The 19,418-nt window shown below is 36.6% G+C and overlaps 3 protein-coding genes across 3 annotated transcripts; 1 reads left to right on the top strand and 2 right to left on the bottom strand.

Annotated features, from left to right (window-relative positions):
- Nucleotides 1–12: 12 nt before the first annotated feature.
- LOC122401538 (probable cytochrome P450 301a1, mitochondrial) lies at nucleotides 13–3,805 on the bottom strand (the record flags this gene model as incomplete). The annotated part of the gene is made up of 10 exons (XM_043403739.1): nucleotides 13–177; nucleotides 364–567; nucleotides 713–791; nucleotides 932–1,101; nucleotides 1,164–1,326; nucleotides 1,394–1,595; nucleotides 1,863–1,939; nucleotides 2,109–2,225; nucleotides 2,643–3,021; nucleotides 3,718–3,805. Coding segments are annotated over 10 exons (1,587 nt in total), but the record flags the coding sequence as incomplete, so codon positions are not given.
- A 3,081-nt stretch (nucleotides 3,806–6,886) lies between these two features.
- On the top strand, nucleotides 6,887–9,876 carry LOC122401558. Its single transcript, XM_043403759.1, has 3 exons — nucleotides 6,887–6,943; nucleotides 7,450–7,648; nucleotides 7,751–9,876. The coding sequence occupies exons 1-3, from the start codon at nucleotides 6,887–6,889 to the stop codon at nucleotides 9,637–9,639; spliced, it is 2,145 nt and encodes a 714-aa protein (XP_043259694.1). The 3' UTR covers nucleotides 9,640–9,876.
- A 2,235-nt stretch (nucleotides 9,877–12,111) lies between these two features.
- LOC122401438 (transmembrane protein 62-like) lies at nucleotides 12,112–18,910 on the bottom strand. The gene is made up of 13 exons (XM_043403563.1): nucleotides 18,385–18,910; nucleotides 18,180–18,291; nucleotides 17,966–18,103; nucleotides 17,552–17,878; nucleotides 17,313–17,445; nucleotides 16,882–17,037; nucleotides 16,516–16,663; nucleotides 16,297–16,419; nucleotides 16,151–16,232; nucleotides 15,930–16,058; nucleotides 15,673–15,847; nucleotides 15,281–15,508; nucleotides 12,112–14,789 (listed from the first exon to the last, which is right to left on the bottom strand). The coding sequence occupies exons 1-13, from the start codon at nucleotides 18,586–18,588 to the stop codon at nucleotides 14,756–14,758; spliced, it is 1,989 nt and encodes a 662-aa protein (XP_043259498.1). The 5' UTR covers nucleotides 18,589–18,910; the 3' UTR covers nucleotides 12,112–14,755.
- Between the last annotated feature and the right edge of the window lie 508 nt (nucleotides 18,911–19,418).

The following is a 19,418-nucleotide window of genomic DNA, read 5'->3' as shown; positions in this document are numbered from 1 at the left end:
AAATATTCGGTATATCCAGAGAGCACTTTGATCATTGTTCCCATCCCTAACGGGAAACATGAATTTCGATTATCTTGGTATCAGTTTGAATTTAAGTTCACCGTCGGGAGCGTACATAAACGTGACCTTGTACTTCAACGGTTCATGATGATACTCCAGCTTGTAAGATCGTATCAGCTGACAATTAACGAAAAGGGCATTATTCGCACACATATTAATGATATTCTTAACGTGATAAATAATAAAAATCTGTATTTCTAGCATTAACCATCACAAATAACTAACGAACACTAAATAGAAATCATTTAGAAAATATAACGAGAGAATCTATTAGCAATGGCAAAGAAAGGTACTTTTACATACCTTAGAAAGCAGCACTTGCATTTCTAAATCGGCAAATCTTCTACCTAAACACATGCGAGCGCCATGACCGAAAGGTAAAGACGCGAAAGGATGCAATATCTCGTTGGCGGATTGTTTGATCCACCTCATCGGCTTAAACGTTTTGGCGTTTGTTACGTACTCCTCCATGTTTCCAGTTACAACTGTCGGGAATACAACTTGTACCTACGATGCATAATGTTAACGTTAATATTTAGAAAACATTTTTACGCTGGATTCGCAAACATCGATTGCACATGTTTGTATCGAAACCGAGGTAATGGTACCAAGTCGTAACAACCGTTAGGGTCGTTACGAGTTCATTACTTACTCCTTTCGGTACTCTGTAGCCGCAAATTATGGTGTCGTTTTGCAATGTTCTACCGTTTCCAATGACGGTAGAATATACTCTGCAATGTAAAATTGTAAATCGTATTTTTATAACTTGGTAGTGTAATTTAAGTATACAAATAAATTTTTTAAAATATTCCTGGGTCTATGGAAATTTACTACTCGAGTAGTTTATAAATATTAATTAGTTACTTCATACCTGAAAACTTCGCGGATGAAGGCTTTCATATAAATTGCCTGATCAAGATGGCTCGTAGTTAGAGAAACGGATGGATCGGGAAGAATTTGCACAAGTTCTTGATAAATTTTTTCCTGCTCTTCCGGTCTAGTTGCTAGTTGATACAATATCGAACATACGGCCATCGATATCTGCAATATGATATTACTAATTAATAGACACGAATATTTTTCTTATCGTATTTTCCACCTACTGTGTCTATCCCGACCAAAATTAAGTCCAAAGCGAGAATGTACGCCATTTTGGGATCAGTTTCTTTGGCCAAGATCCTTTCCACCAAAGACAAATCGGATTCATCCACGGCCTGTTTAGTTTTCAGCCTTTCTATCGCCGCGTCGATATATTTCATACACACTCTGAAAAATATTGAACAAAAATCTATAATTATGTTCAAATTAGGGGAATAATTATAATTCAACTCACTCGACAAAGTAGTCCATATTGCGTAGATATCGAGTCCAAAGAGGCGTGGGTATATATCTCCAATAAGGAGCTTTCAATTCGAGCACGGCCACGTTTCTCAAAGCATATTTTGCCGCGTCGATGATTTTCTGTGGTTCTGAGTCCGGAGTCAGAGTCCCGCCTAAGCACCCTAATCTAACGTCAAGAGCAACTCGACCTATACCTGTGCAATTTTATTTTACCAGATAGTATCGTAATATTTGAAACTATACAAGACGCGATCTCATGCATATAAATGTAATTGCTTAACACGATCAAAATATCTATTCCAATGACTTTATAATTCAAGAATGTATTTCAGCCTGTTATGTAAATTAAATATTTCTTTTAAGTTTGGTTCTTCCTATTAAACTAAAGTAAATTGCTTGGAAATATTATGTCGCTTGTCCTAAGCAGTGTGCTTTATTGGATTGGATAAATTTATACGAACATTCTAAAGCCCATTTGTGTATCTCGTTGTCAAAATCTCCTGGCAGTTCTCCATCCTCTCCTACAATTTCTTCGATCCTAATCAAGACGATTCGTTATTTTATTCATAAGTTAGTTATGTACAACTTTGAGCAACGCGTTGCTCAAAAGATCTGACATTTTTGTTAAACGCAGACCCGCTCTCGGGGCTCCAAGGTTTCACGCGCCAATTAAAATTAACTCCAAGATACAAGGTCGCTCGAAATACCTTTTTATAAAGTCGACGGTGACCACCTCGATCGGGCTTATGTACTTTCTAACCGTCTGCGGCTGAAGAACTGGTTTTTGGACTCTCGTCCGGAATTCACGCCAAGGTTCACCGTGTCTAAAAACATGCATATCATACATTATGTCATTCGTGATTCGCGCGATGCCTCTTACTTTTATGACGAACGATGACGGCACGTTTGAAGGTCAAGGAAAACAAGATATAGAATTCGAGTAATGCAGAGAAAAAAAATGACAATTCTGTTTCCATTCTTTATCGACTATTTGCAAGTCAACCTGCTAAACACTGCGCGTGCAAATCTGGCAAATACATATCGTAGCAGCTGAGAATAAGCTAACAAGGACATTTTCCAGTTTCGAGCCTTGAACTAAATAATTCCGCTTTGCACCCAGACGATAATTGAACAGCGAAACGTGTTTCCCAATTTGGTCGAATCCCCGTGTAACACGACATCTTTCAGAAACGTGACCGCCGTGTTGTACGGGGTTGACTGTACGCGTTTTTTTTACTCACACTCCGACAACTCCGGGCAAACTCCCGAAGAAGTCCTTCCTGACGACGCTCTTGTAATGCACCAAACACGGCATCGACGGTCTGAAGGGCGTCGGTCCTTCCTGTCTGTAGATCTTCTCGATCTCGTCGGCGTCGTAAACGAACAATAGATCCGGTCGACCTATTAAACCGGTCAAACGAACGATCTTTCCGTATTCGTCGTAGAACATCTGCGACACTTTGGCCGTGTCGGAGATTTGGTACTGCCCGATCACCGGAAACAGCCGCCAGGTATTTCCGAGGATCGGGATCGGTTTTGGTCCCGGTATCTCCTCGTACGGTCTGGCCTGGCTCACGATATCGTGATCCAGCACGCAATCCCTCGTCGAGGTCACTGCACCTGCACCTAACGCATAGGAAAACTTACGTCAAACGCTTCCTGCATTCGCGATCGAGTTTAGATCGATCAAATCTTGCTTTCTTCCAACTTTCAAAACTACTTCACAGTCAATCGCGGTTACAAACGAGGCTACGGGGACACAAACTTCCCTTGTTGCTCGAACTAACTCTGCTGTCCAAATTTGAATCGTTTGAAGCGATTAACTATTGCTTTATAACTTCTGCGAGTAACTGTACGCTATTGTAGATCGTGGATTTAACCGCGGTTTGTTGTGCGTTTCACGTGCTGTTTCGAATAATTGGGGAATCACGCGGCTGTGGGGAAATCAGAAGAACGTGTCGAGCATCGAAAACGAAATGAATTCTTTAACGCTCGATCGTCGGTTACACTTTTTACACGTTCTGCCACGAACACGTAATACGATATTTGCTGACCGTACTTATGCTAGGTGTTAATATCCGAGGATTCGTTTAACGTCTTGTTAGGTCAGTTTGTATGCTGTGAAACATGCGAACGCACGGTATATGGGTCAATTCAATGGTGTTTTTATCGATCGTTTTATTCCTGCAGCATGGAAATTGGGCTACATTCTATAATAATGATTTTCAGGAATTATTATGCTTCGAATCCATCGTTAGATTTGGGGATATAATAATGTTAGAGATCGTTCGTAAGAGAGTGACGGTATTTTATTACCTGAGCACAGAGCTCGTCGTAGGATATCCTGACCTTGTGAAAGTCGACATTTAAAGATGAATAGCATCTGGCGATTCATTCTGCGGAAAAATAAAATCGAAAGTTAATCTACGAATTTCCATACTTTTCCATACTACGATATCTTCAATATAATTACCAATACCCTTTACGTTCATTACAGGAAACGTTTAAATATATCAAACCTCCCGTATTTAGTCCTAAGAACTTCCCCTAATTACAGACCCAATCGTCAATACTGATTACCCTCCAACTGCTACCTGCTATTTAATCCCTGCAATAATGGTCACAACGGTACCCTTACCTGGAACAGGCCCAAAAATTGTCCGTTTCCTTTTCCACGTCTTCTTCTGTACCGTTATCGAGGAGTATGTTTCACAGAAAATAATAATAGCATGTCGAGCCTAATTGCGTTTACCATTCAAAATGGCACTAACCAGAGATCGTCGCGCGTTTTTAACACCTGCGACCGAGGGACGTGCGACGCTTAGGTATACAACCAAACAACGCGGATGCACCCACTAGGTGGTGATGCACTCTTTAAAGAAGTCCTATCGTAAATGGGCCCACATAGTATAGCTACCTAAGGCGATCTCCCCACCTTCGATGGATCTCCCTCCAATGGATTAACGGTCCGAATTCTCTGCTCCGCGATGGTACACCCGCTGTTCGAGGAGTCACTTTCACAAGGTGAACATGCTCGAGTTCAATTTTCACTGACTTTCTCATTCGGCAAACGGTCAGGCACCCTGACAGTCACGCGAACATTCCATTTTACTGTAAATCGTCATATTTTTACGCCCATTTTTGACAATCCTTTAACAAGTAACTATCTCACGCATGACGAAATATTGATTGATATAAATAACTATGCTTCGTTTCTGCCGAATCGTATATGCGTGAGCTTTGTTCAAAGCATACAGATTTGCTTTTAAAGAAAATAACGTGGTCCCTGTATCGTTCGGTTGCGTATTTGTCTAATGTATATACCTCGCGGATTCGAATATTTATTTTAGGGTCGACGACAGTAAGAATACCTGCAATAAATCCCCCGACGCTCGTCGGGATCGACAAACAGTCGGTTCCGAAGATTTATTGTCTCCGGCGTCGCAGGTCATTTCAACGCAGCTTATAGTCTCGATTGACCGTGATTATCCTTACGACAACCTGGATTCTTCCATACCATAAATACATACCTCTCGAATTTTCCGGAAATTTTGTACAATGTTTCGGTTGGAAATAACGCGGAATTTTTAGAAATTGTCTGATATTGGCCTTTTTCCAATTTTTCTTTTCTCGTTTCTTTAATAAGTTCTTTTATAGTTTTGATAATCAGGGTCCTTCGTATTTTCGAGCCATGGATGGCTAAAGAACTCTTACACGCCTCGAACAGTTCTATTTAATCCAGTTAGGAGAAAGATTGCTCCTAAAATACTGCCTCCTACAATTCTTCATGGCGGACACTTCTAAAGATTTTCGTTTTCGTACGTAACACGAATTTTGCAATTACAACGTTACAATTTACTCGTTAGAGCGGACAATGATATTCGAATGCATAAGTAGTGGAAAGGGTATAGCCGAATAAGGGGGTCAAATGTACCCTTGAACCAAATTTCACATACGATGGATCCATCGATAGAACATCAGAAAAAAATATTCTGTGCCAAATTTCAACCCTCTATCTTATTCGGAAGGGTAGTTATTGGGAAAATCCGCATTAACGAATTTGTGCCTATTTCCCCTATTTAATCGAGTACGAAAATTATGAAAAAAATCTGGTGCATTGTGGTTATTGAGATACGTATTTCAGAATTTTTTCCGATTTTGCGATTCCAAATTCTAGATGTGAAAAATTAAAAACGCAGAAAAATACCGATTTCGTATTGAAGCTTTCGAGACACTGGATTTATATAATTACTGTAAACGCATATTGTCATTGGTTGTGCCCCTGAATTTTTTCAGATTTTTTGGCAGGATGTGCCGTAGTAGGAAAAATCAAAAACCGATTTTTTCGGCGTTTTTCGCGTGAAACAGCAACTTATACTTTGAATTTTTGTATTCCCTTTAATGGATAACCATATTCTATGGTTTTAAACAATTCTATGTTGAATAGAATGGTGTACAGAATAGAAAAACAAAACTGAGTCACCAAATTATAGGTGCTATGTGCGTTATATTCAAAAGTATCAGCAGTATTTGCAAGAGGTACGATAGTGCAGTGAGTAAGGTGCTTGACTGTGGATACACTGCAAACTTTTTGATACTAATTCGCGCCCCGTTTAAGGCACATCTTTTTTTTATTTTATTAATTATATATTTCTTTAATTTTCAACTATATAACAATGAAAATCTATTTAAAATATTTAAAAATATTTTCACCTAAAATATACACAAAAACAATTCGTAACTATATGTAAAGACTGCTCATGTTCTTTTTATTGAAGAAATCTGCTTCCACTATTCAGAGTTATTGAAGGTATGAGATTTTTAAACGAAGCGCGTATATTCATTTAAAATAGAAAAAATAAAACAGTAGGGTATTTAAGCGAATACACGGCTAGAGAAACGATGGAATAGAAACTGCTGCATAATTGTTTTTGTGTATATTTTAGGTGAAAATATTTTAAATAGATTTTCATTGTTATATAGTTGAAAATTGAAAAGATATATAATTAATAAAATAAAAAAAAGAATGTTTTTTTCTGATGATCCATCGTATGTAAAATTTGGTTCAAGGGTACATTTGACCCCCTTATTCGGCTATACCTTTTATTCGTACCATTTATAATAATTGTAAAATATTAAGGGGCTCGAGTAGGAACCTTCGTACGAAGGAAGGATGGGGTTCTCCGCGTTGCCAAAAATTCCCGGGGGTCGTGCCACTCGTGACCTTGGAGTGGGGGGGTCAATAGTGTCGCTTGTCTATATTAAAGGACCCGCAAGGGTAAGACGCTTGTTTGTGATAAACTGTTGACGCGAAATGTTGTCGTTCAATGCCTGTGCATCGATTCCTAAACGACCAGCTACATGACCAATAAAGTCTGACATACGTATTCGCAAACACGCGTGTAAAGCAACAGTCGTCCGTTGAAAGTTTAACAAATTGAGTTTCAACACGGTATCGTGGTTCTCCGCGGTGTTTAATTAAACAATGGCAATGTCGACGATGTGGATCAGAAACAACATGATCTTCTCCAGCAACCAAAGCGTAAGTGTTACGTGTAGTCGTTTTGTGCAGTTAATAGTGATTTAACGACGAAGAGAAGAATTTTATATATTATTCATACTTAATAATTTTCGATCCAAGTATTTCGTTTCCTTTTATTTAGAAGTCGATGAATCTATTTCTGACTACCTAAAAGATACAAATATTTAATGTAATCTTTAATCTAACCATTTACGTGTTTATTACATCGATTAGTGTCACGATTAATTTTTATTTAGTAACAGCAGTTTGAAATATAATTATTTGTCCGGAATATTGAAGGTAATTACTGTTTGTATCATAGCGTTAACTCTGTTTATAGGGTCGTAGCTATCGAATACATAAACATCTTCCGTCTAATTGAAACAGACCGTACGAAATTCAAGGAAACAGAAATATTATTCCTTCTACACGATATCCGTATAAATAGCGAAATACTGTTTTAGATAATGGGTGTACTATTGAAAATAAAATATTCACAGGACTTTGATTTTCAATTTTTTCAACAGGATAGGCAATTAACGGAAGCTGAATTGAAAGTTAAACGATCGCTGCAGAAGCTTTCCATTCCGGACTGGTATTTGAACAAGCGTTCGAATCCACCGAAAATACTCAGCAACATCGTTCCAGTGGAGTTTCGTCAATCGTCCTGGAAGAAACTCGGATCCAGGGATTCCACGATCAATTCGACGTCCACCAATCTATCAGGTATTTATAAATATCTTTAAAAGCTTATAAAAAATGAAGAACAGTGGCATTGTAGTACTTACGTCTTTCGATATCTAACGCGAGTCCAACGTCCAATTTCAGATTCATTTTCGTGGACAGAGGGGTGCAAGAACATCGAACCTCCGAACAAGCCTGAAATGAACACGCCCCCGCGACAACAAAAGTCCCCGGAAGCGAAACACCGGAAATCACCGACGTCCAAGTCCCCGACCGCCAGAAAAGAGCAACAGTCTTTCGGCACGACGATCCCGGAAGTGAGGCTACTGTCGAACAGCAAAACGTTCCCGAAAATGTCGCCATCGCGAAAACTAGAAAATATAAACATCGTTTTACATCCTGGACCACCAATTAACATTTCCAGCCACTTGGAAAAGGCAAAGGGCACCGAGAAGCCCAGATTCCGCGGCTCCGCGTCAAAGAAACAACCAACGGACGTCGCGAGCAAGAACAGCAACAACGATTGTTCGTTCAGGAACAGCGACTCGACAAAAAGGGACGAAACGTCGCGAAAGTCGCCGACGAACGAATCCAAGAACAGTCCTCGATCGTCGAAAATCGCGGACGAGGATTTGATAACACCGAAACCGAGAGCGTGTTTCAGAACGCGAGCCACCTCCACTCCCAGATTCACTCCGGCGAATCTCTTCTCGTCGACCATCATCGAGGAGAGTCCCAGAGAGAAGAAATCTCCGTCGCGCAGTATCCTAGAGAAGTCCTCGATCTTCGAAAGTAATTCGTCGCCCTCCAAGGCCAAGAAGCGATTGGAGAATGCTCGAAGACCGAAGAAGCTGTCCGAAAGTTTGCTCCAGAAGACCTCGATGTTCGAGGACCTCTCGAGAACGGGACTGTCCAGCGACCTGGAGATGTCGAGGTTCGGTGGATCGCACCCGATTTTTGAGAAGAACGTTAGTTCGATTGGTTCGATCCGCTCCGAGAATAACGGCCCGGCTCTGTTGACTACGAGGTCCTCGATGGTCCGCGAGCTGGTGAAGAAACTGGAAACGGCTCGTACTCCGGAGAAGACGCCGGTACCGACCTGGAAGGGCAGACGTTCACTTCCGGAGAAGATGCCCGATCGCTTCAAGACGCCGGTTCCCGCGCTGAGGAGGACCAGCCTCGGCGGCAGGACCGCGAACTCGGACTTGGAGTCGCCATTTTCCAAGTTCCTGGTCTCGAAGCGGAAGTCCGTAGACTTGGAGAAAGTGGTGAAGAACAAGCTGGCCGAGGAACATCCTCGAGACAAGAGCGACGTACGTAGGATCATCGAGATACTGATGGAGAAGCTGTCGAAACCGTCCGCGCCGTTGCATTGCGAGGACGCGGAACGGAACCACAACTTCGTGAGGAAGGTGGTGAACGCGCTGGAGAAAGGGGATCCGTCCATTCTCGAGGAGATGACGATGGGCGAGAGGAGCCGCGAGGACAGCGGAAGTTGCAGCGAATCGGTCTCGTTGAAGGACACGGACAGCAGCAGCGACTACGACCTCAGGTCGTCGAGCTTTAGAAGCGACAAGACCTTCAACCACGAGTTCAGGACGTCCAGGAAGTTTTCGGAAGCCGAAGAGATACCGCTCGAGGAGGAGTCCGTGTATTGGATACCGGTGACTAGGTGCAAACTACCACGGACCAGCTCGCTGTTGAGCCTGACGTCCAGGTTGTCCTCCAACGGATACTCGCCTTGCATCAGCCCTATAAAAAGCGACAGCGAATCAGGATCGCTTCCATGGTGTTCAACATTTAAAAGGGCAAACGCTCTGTCCAGAAAGCTGTTCAAGATCGACGAGACCGTGGTGATCGACTCGGGATACTCCGACAGGTCCGACCAGTCACCGGTTCGATGCTCCACGGCGGACAGCACTTGGTCCGAGTGCACGCAGATCGATTCCAGCACGGAGATCGAATCCATTCGATCGAAGAAATCTTTCAGACGCAGATCCATTCTTGACAACACGTACCGTGTTCGCTGTTAAGTAAGTTGTGTATCTCTATCGTGGTCTAAGATGATTCAAGATCTACAACATTGTAATCCATTGTTAGTAATAGCTAGGACACGAACGTTCGGAATTGAGAGCTCTAGTACCGCGTGTAGCATAATTTTTTAGATGTTTATTCTAATCACGAGTTGCGGAATGATACGTTTGGTTAATCTAGAAAATACTGATTACCGTGGCGAGCACCATTCAATTCTATTTTGTTACCTACCATTATAAAACAACACAAAGTAAAATAATCATACAAATAGTCGGATTTTATTATTATTTTATTTTATGTACATATCTGTATTATCTTTCTATTTCGCGAGCCACTGTAATTAGACGCGCGAACAATCAAAAAATATTTGTAAGATAGGCATAGTTTTGAGCAAAATGTAGGATACTCAATGTTTTGCAAATATTTTAATCACTTCTTCGATTATGCGTAAACTGTCTATTATCACGATACAATCGATCGAGACCTTTGTGATATTAGAATTCTCTTACGATACTTCCCTTGAGTACAAATGTCTTTGGAAACATTTTTTTGTATTCCTTTGTACTTCTTCGTTTCGAGGAGCGTTCCTCGTAAGTTAATGAATGTTTTTAAATATTCTATACTTGTTATTTTTATCTCCTTTACTTGTTGCAGAACTGTTTGCTACTTTAACGTTCCTTTTAAGAAAGAACGGCGAACTATCGCGTTGGATTGGAAACAGTGCGCGTTCCTTCTGAACAATGCGTCGTTCGAACAAGTCCTGACCAGAATTTGTACATTGTAAATAATAATAATAATACACGCTTGTGTAGTGTTTGGATAAAATTGTATCTACTATTGTTAAGAATTTTGAAATGCATGGTGTTTCATAGAAATTAACTCTAATCGTACTGGGGTGGAACTTTGAGCCGCGTGTTGCGTTTGAATAATTGCAGAGTCTGTAAATAAATCTATATAATAATGACATTCGTCGTTGCTATATGAATATTGCACAGACCCTACAATTGCTCTTTGTAAATGGCCCAAACCGCATAGTAATACAATTAGGGTTGAAAACAATATAAAACGATCGACGTAAATACATAATGAACATAGTTATAGCGTGGATTTTAATGTAGACTTATGGTGTGAATCTGGATCCGAATTTGTTACTGACATAGTATAGCGGAATACTATGCTGGTAAGCATGACTTCGCTTAAAGTATGGTGAATCGACAATGAGCGAAGAGTACCCTAACTTGAAGCGTTGTAGTCTGTAGAATGAGAGTAGAATGTAGTGTTAAGTTTGAAAGATCAGTTACCGTTTGCGCCGAAAAGCATTTCTTACTTAATAATGTTAATTAAGCCTACTGTTGAATGTTGATGTTAATTAAGCATTTTGCAAAAATATTTGAAACTCTATTAAATGAATAATTGCATCGAAGTTATTTTTGTAAATCGTGTCGAGCCATCTTATTTCTGTGGTCAACAGTTGCGCGCGCACATACTATTGTTAACAGACTCATGATACGAACTCGTGTGTCGAATTGTTAACTATCATTTAAAATTCCAGACACACGACTGTTTCTTATGTAGCGTGCGTATGAAAGCACACGGAATTTGTATGAATAAATAATCGCAAAGTTCAATTCTTTTGTTCCATATCCTCAAAGTCAAATTATAGATACATGGTGTTCTGGAAAAAATTTTAATCGGGAATTCTAGAGACCAAAATAAGACGAAAATCAAGAATATCAATTTCTTGGCTGAGGCTTCGTTAAAAAGTTATTAACAATTAAATTAAAAAATTTCAAATCGTTCTGGAAAAATTATTTTCGGTTGCGGGGGTCAATTACAATCATTTTTGGTGAATACATATACCTTCGAAATCCTACCCATTTTGGAGATAAAAAATCGGGTAGATGCAGAAATTTTTCGACAAAAAAAATTTTTCAAATCGTTCTAAAAAAATTATTTTCGGTTGCGGGAGTCAATTACAATTATTTTTGGTGAATAGACATACCCCCGAAATCTTACGCATTTTCGAGAAAAAAATTCAGTACTGGTGGAACTTTAAATGTTAATAACTTTTTAACGAAGCCTCTATCAACAAATTGGTATTCTTGATTTTTGTCTTATTTTGGCCTCTAGAATCCTCCATTAAAATTTTTCTCAGGGGTGGCCGAACACCCTGTATAAGTATAATCTTTGTTCGAAAGAAAAGATTAGAAAATATTTTAGGCTGTTGCTATAACCATCGGTTGTTTACGTTGCACGTATAGATCTATTATGATCATCGTGGCAGTCACCGTGTTGATGGAAAGAAGTTGAATTCATAATTACTTAATCATGTATAACATTTATTAACATCCACATGCATTATTCTTTCGCATATACTTTACGGATATATTACACAAATACTGAATACTTTTATCACTTAAGCAATTCTTTTAGAATACACTCTATTCCACATATTAAACGTTTGAAAATAATATTATTTTTTATTTTGCTCGCAGTGCATTACAAAATACTTTAACTATATGTATTTGATGATATAAGTAACTTTATCACGATAATTCCCAATAATCACTGATACAATTTGTTGAAACTCTAAGAATTGTTTTGAGAAAGCACAGGAAAATAATTTAACGACGAGAAATATATGTTCATCGACAAATATAAGAAACACAAACGTTACATTCAAAATCGTAAAACCGATCCACGAAATTTGGCGATATCTATGGAAGAAATTCGTGACTGTTAACGATTGGGAACCATTGGTTTATTGAGATCACACTTGCAGTTCTGAGATCGTGTTCAAGAATAGAGACAATTAGATTGTCTGTAGAAAAATATAGAATAGCAATAAAATCTATCTTCTAATGAAATACTGATTTACATCTTGAAAAAGATGTCAACTTCGCTGTACAATTTTGCATTATCTTTTTAAATACCAACTTCAATCATTCCGATACATCCGATCAAAATTAAATCTATTTTTCGTAATGAATGCTTGGTAAACTAAAAACATTAGGTTTCTCTATTCAACTATGCTGCTTTCGTTTTTAATATACTCGCTTATTATCACAGAGTTGAAACTCGAGCGAACAGAATTCAAACATAGATTAAATTAAGTTCAAAGTGAACCTATATTTTAACAAGAAAATATTTATAGGAGATTAATACCATAGAATATTTTTATAACAAATTCTGATAATTATTGTTCGCTTGCTGTGTGTATTCTAACACGTATCCACCTCAGCGGTGGATTGCGGATACAAAACAATGAAAAAAGTCCATATAACTACAATGCTGGAGAGAAGTATTAGCACAGCATAGCTGTTAGTATACAAATGCTTACAATTACTAAACAAATTGTTAAAAAAAAAAAATCTGACGTATTCGTAATATCTAATATCTAATATCTATCACAATTTATTACGTAACAAAAAAATAATGTAAATAAAGTAATACAGAAGATAATAACGAAAAATATATTGAGCATTTTATGTCATCAGTGACCACCATGATCGTTAACGTATTAAGGAGGTCTTTTTGAAGTTTTTTCTACCCTTTTTGCAGAGAAACCATACAACTTTTTCGGATTATCAAAAACTCAGACAACGTTTGGGCAATGTTTGGATAACATAGTTTTTTAGACGTTTATAATTAATGTTTCATCGATGTGATAAAATACCGTTTGGTCACAACGTTCATCAAATTTAGTGGTGGCGTGATGATAAGGCACTGGTGTTCTACGCTAATAGACCCGAGTTCGATTCCCAATCAATATAATTGATTTTTTTTTTTAACGATCCAAATTAATTAGATCTTACTTGTGAAAATGCATATTACGAATGTATACACGCTTCTTGCCTATAATATGTATTTTTCTCTTTTTATACATAATATGTAACTTATCATTTTTAATTTTTGTAATATTTATCTTTGAAGTTAGGAAAAATATAGATCTTATTTCCATTATGATATTATGAATTTACGAATAATATCCGTCGCTCATAATAATTGATGTCTGAAGTTCTTATCTACTAATTCATAATTAATGTAATTTAATTACATTCTTTTTGTAATTATATCCTAATTGCAATTACAAATTACATAAAATTCGAGAGAAATGTCCAGGACATTTCTAGATACGGAAAACAGGTGTGATATAGCGAATGACTCGTTACACGTGTAATGGGAATCTCTAGTTTGTATGAACTTGCGTCGTTGTTTTTGTATCCTCGATTTACCGCTACAATGGACCCCACATGTTAGAATCCACTTTACATCAGACCTGGACAAATTTTATTTAAAAAAAAAAATCGATATAAAAGTATCCAGGTCTGCATTATACATACATATTGCCTTTTCTATCTGCTTATTTTAAATAGAATTCTAATGTAGTTACAAACCCAAACATAACGCAGATACAATGGCAGCACACTTTCCCTTTCTTTCTCTCACTTTGACAATAATACATAGCATATCTTACAATGTCCATGTGAAGTTAAAATATAATGCGGAAGCATTACAATTACTAATTGAAAGAATAAATTATTTTAAGAATAGTCTAAAGGATCAAAAGGTTAGTTAACCCTGTACAATATTTATAACGAACAAGTAGAAATACATATTTCCACACATTGAATTTCAAACAATCTAGCAATATATTTAATCGCGTGTAAATAATAATAATTAGTAAACAGATATTGGTAATTATATAACAAATGTAAACAGTCTTTGCCGTAATTTCATTAGTTAGCAAATACTGTGGCTCTCTTTGCAGGAACTTATTGAATTGTAATGTACAGTTACGTGTAAATGATTTCTAAATTTAGATTTTTTTTGACAACATAAAGAGAAGCAAAGTACGTTTTCGAAATAAATCGTATACATACACTGGCACAAATCCATGAAATTGATCGTGGTTAATCTTTGACACATAACAAATTAAATGCTTCACATTTAGTAGGTACAGACTATTAAAATTTGTTATCAACATACTTTCTATGATTACACGTTTTAATTCACTGACGTTTACGCAAAAGCGTGAAAGTTGTTTAACTACGTAATAAATAAAATTTAATAATTTACTACATTATGGTAGTGAATTGTTACACCATGTACAAATTAACCATGAGATGACCAAATCGCTGCTGCAGACCTTGAAGATAACAAAAAGAGAATAATGTTAAAGTTTTTACACGACATTATCTTGTAATTTACGCTGCAGAAAAAAAAACAGATAGCATGCTTCGAAATCAATGTAACTTTTGTTCATCGAACATTACAAGTTCAATTTTTATTTTTATTATACTCCTATCTGCGAGAAAATTGTAAACGATGGAAAATATATTATTGATTGATTGAATGAATAAAATTTGAAAGGAAACGACACCAACTTATATTCCAACTCAATAGAATTTTTGGATTCAGTGAAACGTAAATTATCCGAACTAATAGAGAGACAATTTCGATAATGGATTGTTCCGATAATCGAGTTTGTTATGCTATATGTATATACTTGTATGTTCCATTCGTGTTCCGATAATCGACGTTCTACTGTGTTTTGTATGTTAATAATACGTAAAATATTCTAAGCAAGATAAGTAATTAATGTATTATAAACCTCTAAAATTTTGATTCAATGCATACCTTAGACATGATTCTGGCATTGCGTTTATTTGGTGCCATAACATTATTGCTAAGAAAATGCTCCAAGTGCGTAAAGGACATAACACGGTAGCTAACGTCCCATATGCCAACCAAAAGAAATAAGCCATATTTGCTTGCATTAGAATCAATAATATTATTGGTGTGTGTTGCCATAGAAGACAAACCTTCGATAACGACTTATTATCGGGTTTGCTAATAGTTTGTAACCTACAGAAGCATTTACCTTTTCAGTAACTATATTATTACACACATAATAATAAGTATCAGTCAAATGTAAACAATGAAACATAAACCATGTACAGTGAAATCTCCGTATCCGCAGATAATAGTGAACCTTCCGAATACTAAGCTTTCACTATATTGCATCTTACCGTTTATCCACCCTGTGTGCTAAGATTAACATGAGTGGTAAATGGAACGAAAATAATTGGAAACACCCATAAGCATAGGTAAAGGCACCGGGAAGGTAAGAATTTCCAACAAATGTTCCCCAAGCAAAAATTATACCGGTATGATCATCTATTACTTCACCAATGGCCCAAGGACCTGCAAAAATAAATATTCCATTAGAAAGACAATATTTATAGTGTATCAATTAATGGTAAAAAATGAATCATAGATTACTTACCAACGGTTAAATACAATGCATATAGTACCACTGGGAAAAAAAGGCGGTCAACGGTAGACAAGACCCACAATTTTCTGAACCACGAGTGAAAAAACTTTGTTCGAAATCGTGGTCGATGCATCTGCTTCCCTAATCAAAGAGATATTTTTATTTCCTACTTATATCTAAACATTTTAAAATTCGTTTCAATATTAAAATCAATGTATTTGCATTGTACTTACTTTCGCATAATATATGAAGGAAACGTAATAGACACAGGGGAACAACTAAGAAAGCCAATACTGTCCCGAATAAGAATTGAAACTGGGGGAAAAAGAACAGCATATTTATAAGTTGATCTTCAAATACAATTCTTGTATTTACTTACAATGTTGCTGGCATTGGACATGAGAATTATTCTGGGCAAAATACTGAATGATAAACGAGATCCATCAAGAGCAAATGGTTGAAACAATATTTTCTCTCTGCCATCGATATCTACGACTCGTACCTGTAATTAATTAATTTTATTGCCGAAATAAACATTCAGTTCAAGATTCCCAGACCCAGACCTAATGCAAAAGAAAATAAACACATTTTACTGAACTCGAATAGTGTGTATTCCATCTCTGTACTTTGTTGTATTCCATATTGAAGTATAGAGCGGCCCTTTAACGTGTTTACATTCCAACCAAGCAACATCATCCAGTTGAACTTGAACATCCTTTATTGGTACTGTTGAAAACGCCAGTACTCTATGAACAATAATACATGTTCGAATAAAACTCAACAGTGATATAACATTTCTATGCAATTGCAACGATATTCTATCATTCGGAATTAGCATTTTTTTTTTTTGTTTTTTCCCTATATTACGTCAAGTTTTGTTCCGAAGGCCAATGAAAATTAAATTTTTAAAAATAATTAATTAATATTCTTAATAGGAAACATATTTGAATATAAAGATGCATACCTAATGTGTGTAGATTTAAGAATCGACATTAAATTTTCTTTCCTGGGCATCATATACAAAGCATGTTTAGGATTGGTAATCAATACTACAGGCCATTCATCATGCTTCACATCAATAAAAGAGAACTGACCATGATCTATTGCTGCCAGACGATACCTAGAAATAAGCATGAATACAATAGCTATTCAATTTGTCTCTTTTTCTAAGAAAAAATAACACTCATTATAGACAGTTAAAAAAAATAATTTTGTGTGTACATTTTGGATCTGTCATTTTTGTTATTATTTTAATTTAATAAAAATTGTGTATGCAAAATTACTTGATCTGTACTCTATAGTCAACGAATGTCGGTACTCGAATTAAGTTAGAAATTAAGAATTTGGTATTCAATTTTAGAGTACTGTGATAAATATAAAATACAGATACTTTACATTCTGTTATCTTTCCAGTCTGCTAATTCTAGTTCAAGGAATCCAATTTGCTGTAGCGTGTACATATTAGGTACCGCTCCGCCAAGCATATGATAATGACCACAGAGATATACCATGCTTTCCTTGTGCCTGCCTTAAAGAATATTTTAAGATAGTCTTGGTTTTTTTTAGAAATGTGTTAAATTTATTATAATTTTAGAATAGTATATAAAAGAAATATATATTCCACTATTGCTTACCTATGAGATTTCTAACACCTGTATTTGTTTGAGAAAGTATACATGAAGTGGGATAGTGACCAAACCATATTATAAAATCTGCATTATTTTCCTGAGACTTATTCACTAGCCCATGTATACTTCTAATTTCTTGTTCATCTAATACACCAACAAAATTAAATGGTCTTCTTGGACCAGGTTTTAAGCAAGCATCTATCGCAATAAATGTGTATAATTCAGAACCAGTATTTATATTATACATATAAGACCGTGGGTGTTTTTTCCCTTGGATAGAATAGTTGGAATAATAATTATTTTTTGATTCAAGACTAACCACATTAAAGTTATCTGAAATCACATTGAATATAACATAAATATACAAATTCTTTATTATCAAAAACTGTGAAATTATGTCCAGTTAATTATGAAATGTACCATGATTGCCTCTCACATCTAACCATAAAGTTTTCTTGGTAACTTCTGTGTCATCTAAAATACGTTTGTAATGTTCCCATTCTTTTAATATTTGCTTTGATCCTGTTTCATCTTTGGCTTTTGCATCTGTGAGGTCCCCTGTTGCATTATGCCATTACATTATAGCAAGCATAAATGTTACAAATAAAATTTCTATATGCTAAATAAAACTTACCCGAAGCAAGCACAACAGATGGTTTAATGTTATCCACGGTCACATTACAGAATTCTTTTAATTCTACTATCCTAAATGGATCTTGAAATATACTTATATGTATATCTGATATCTAAGAACAATAAAGATTCTACTCAGACAACGTACAAAACGTAACATGAATTTTTCCAACGAATAATTTAATTTCCGAATACCTGTCGCGTACCTGTAAAAACCAGATCAAATGGTCGAACGACGTTCCAATGCTATAAAACTTTGGCCGTGACCATTCTGTCCTCACGTTTTTGTTAGACAAAGTATCGTCTAATACATGCGTATCAACATTGATCAGATCGGCAACATTCGCTACAAGTATCGACAGTATTAGTACAAAGACTAGAAGGACAACAGTGGATTTCGTTATTTTCATTTCCAAAGGGCCTCCGCAAATGCTTTACACAGCGATTTCCTTAGCGTTATCAAAATGACATGTACTTTTTTAGTAAACATTCGATCTTTTACCGAAGCCACCTGCTGTTTGTGTGCTTTTGATGTTTACAAAGTCCCTACGTCATAGGTTATATTCCGCGGCACGTGTGACACTTCGAACGACAAGATATATTGGAATAGGAAGACAATCTGGAATCTCGGTTTCTCATAATATTAACATTTTTCACGACCGATCGACAATCGTTCATCAACATGCATACACTGTTAACTCTCCAATCATTACAAAACGTCGAGGACCAAGATTCGCGATGTTTTGCGCATGACGGATCTACGCAGTGGTACTCATCAATGATTCTACTCAAACTAAAAATGTCGAACAATCAGGAGCGTAACAACGTTTTGCGAAGCTGTAATTAACGAATTAATGGATGTATAAAACGTATAAATATTTATAAAGCTAAAATACTTTCACATGCAAACACTAAAATATCCCTTGGGAACTTTACATTTACAATTATATCTCTAATCCGAGACCTTGTTATCAAAATTTAGACAATCAAATTTTCGCGGTTCAACATTTTGCATGCAGTTTTTAAATGTCGAGTACGTTACGTAATTAAGTATCCGAAATGTGCTCAAAGCAGGGTTACGATTATTCGAATATTTTAGTATTCAGATTAAGTATTTGAATTTTATTGGTATTCGAGTACTATTGATAAATTTCGAATAATTGCTTTACGTATGTTAATTCGCAGGGTTCCCTTGAGAAGGCGATACATTCCTGAGCAGCCTTTTTAAAATTAAATTATC

Source organism: Colletes gigas, unplaced genomic scaffold (assembly GCF_013123115.1).
Source record: "Colletes gigas isolate AHSC1104 unplaced genomic scaffold, ASM1312311v1 Colletes_gigas_Sc00025, whole genome shotgun sequence".
NCBI lineage: Eukaryota > Metazoa > Arthropoda > Insecta > Hymenoptera > Colletidae > Colletes > Colletes gigas.
This window is presented reverse-complemented; position numbering and strand designations above follow the sequence as displayed.

Bases quoted from the DNA above. Each gene is read 5' to 3' on its own strand.
- LOC122401558 (XM_043403759.1), top strand. From the start codon at position 6,887: ATGGCAATGTCGACGATGTGGATCAGAAACAACATGATCTTCTCCAGC. The intron at 6,944-7,449 runs GTAAGTGTTACG...TTTTTTCAACAG, and splicing joins TCTTCTCCAGCAACCAAAGC to GATAGGCAATTAACGGAAGC. The intron at 7,649-7,750 runs GTATTTATAAAT...GTCCAATTTCAG, and splicing joins GACGTCCACCAATCTATCAG to ATTCATTTTCGTGGACAGAG.
- LOC122401438 (XM_043403563.1), bottom strand. From the start codon at position 18,588: ATGAAAATAACGAAATCCACTGTTGTCCTTCTAGTCTTTGTACTAATA. The intron at 18,104-18,179 runs GTAAGTTTTATT...ATAATGCAACAG, and splicing joins ATCTGTTGTGCTTGCTTCGG to GGGACCTCACAGATGCAAAA. The intron at 16,233-16,296 runs GTAAGTAAATAC...TTTTTCCCCCAG, and splicing joins TGTCCAATGCCAGCAACATT to TTTCAATTCTTATTCGGGAC.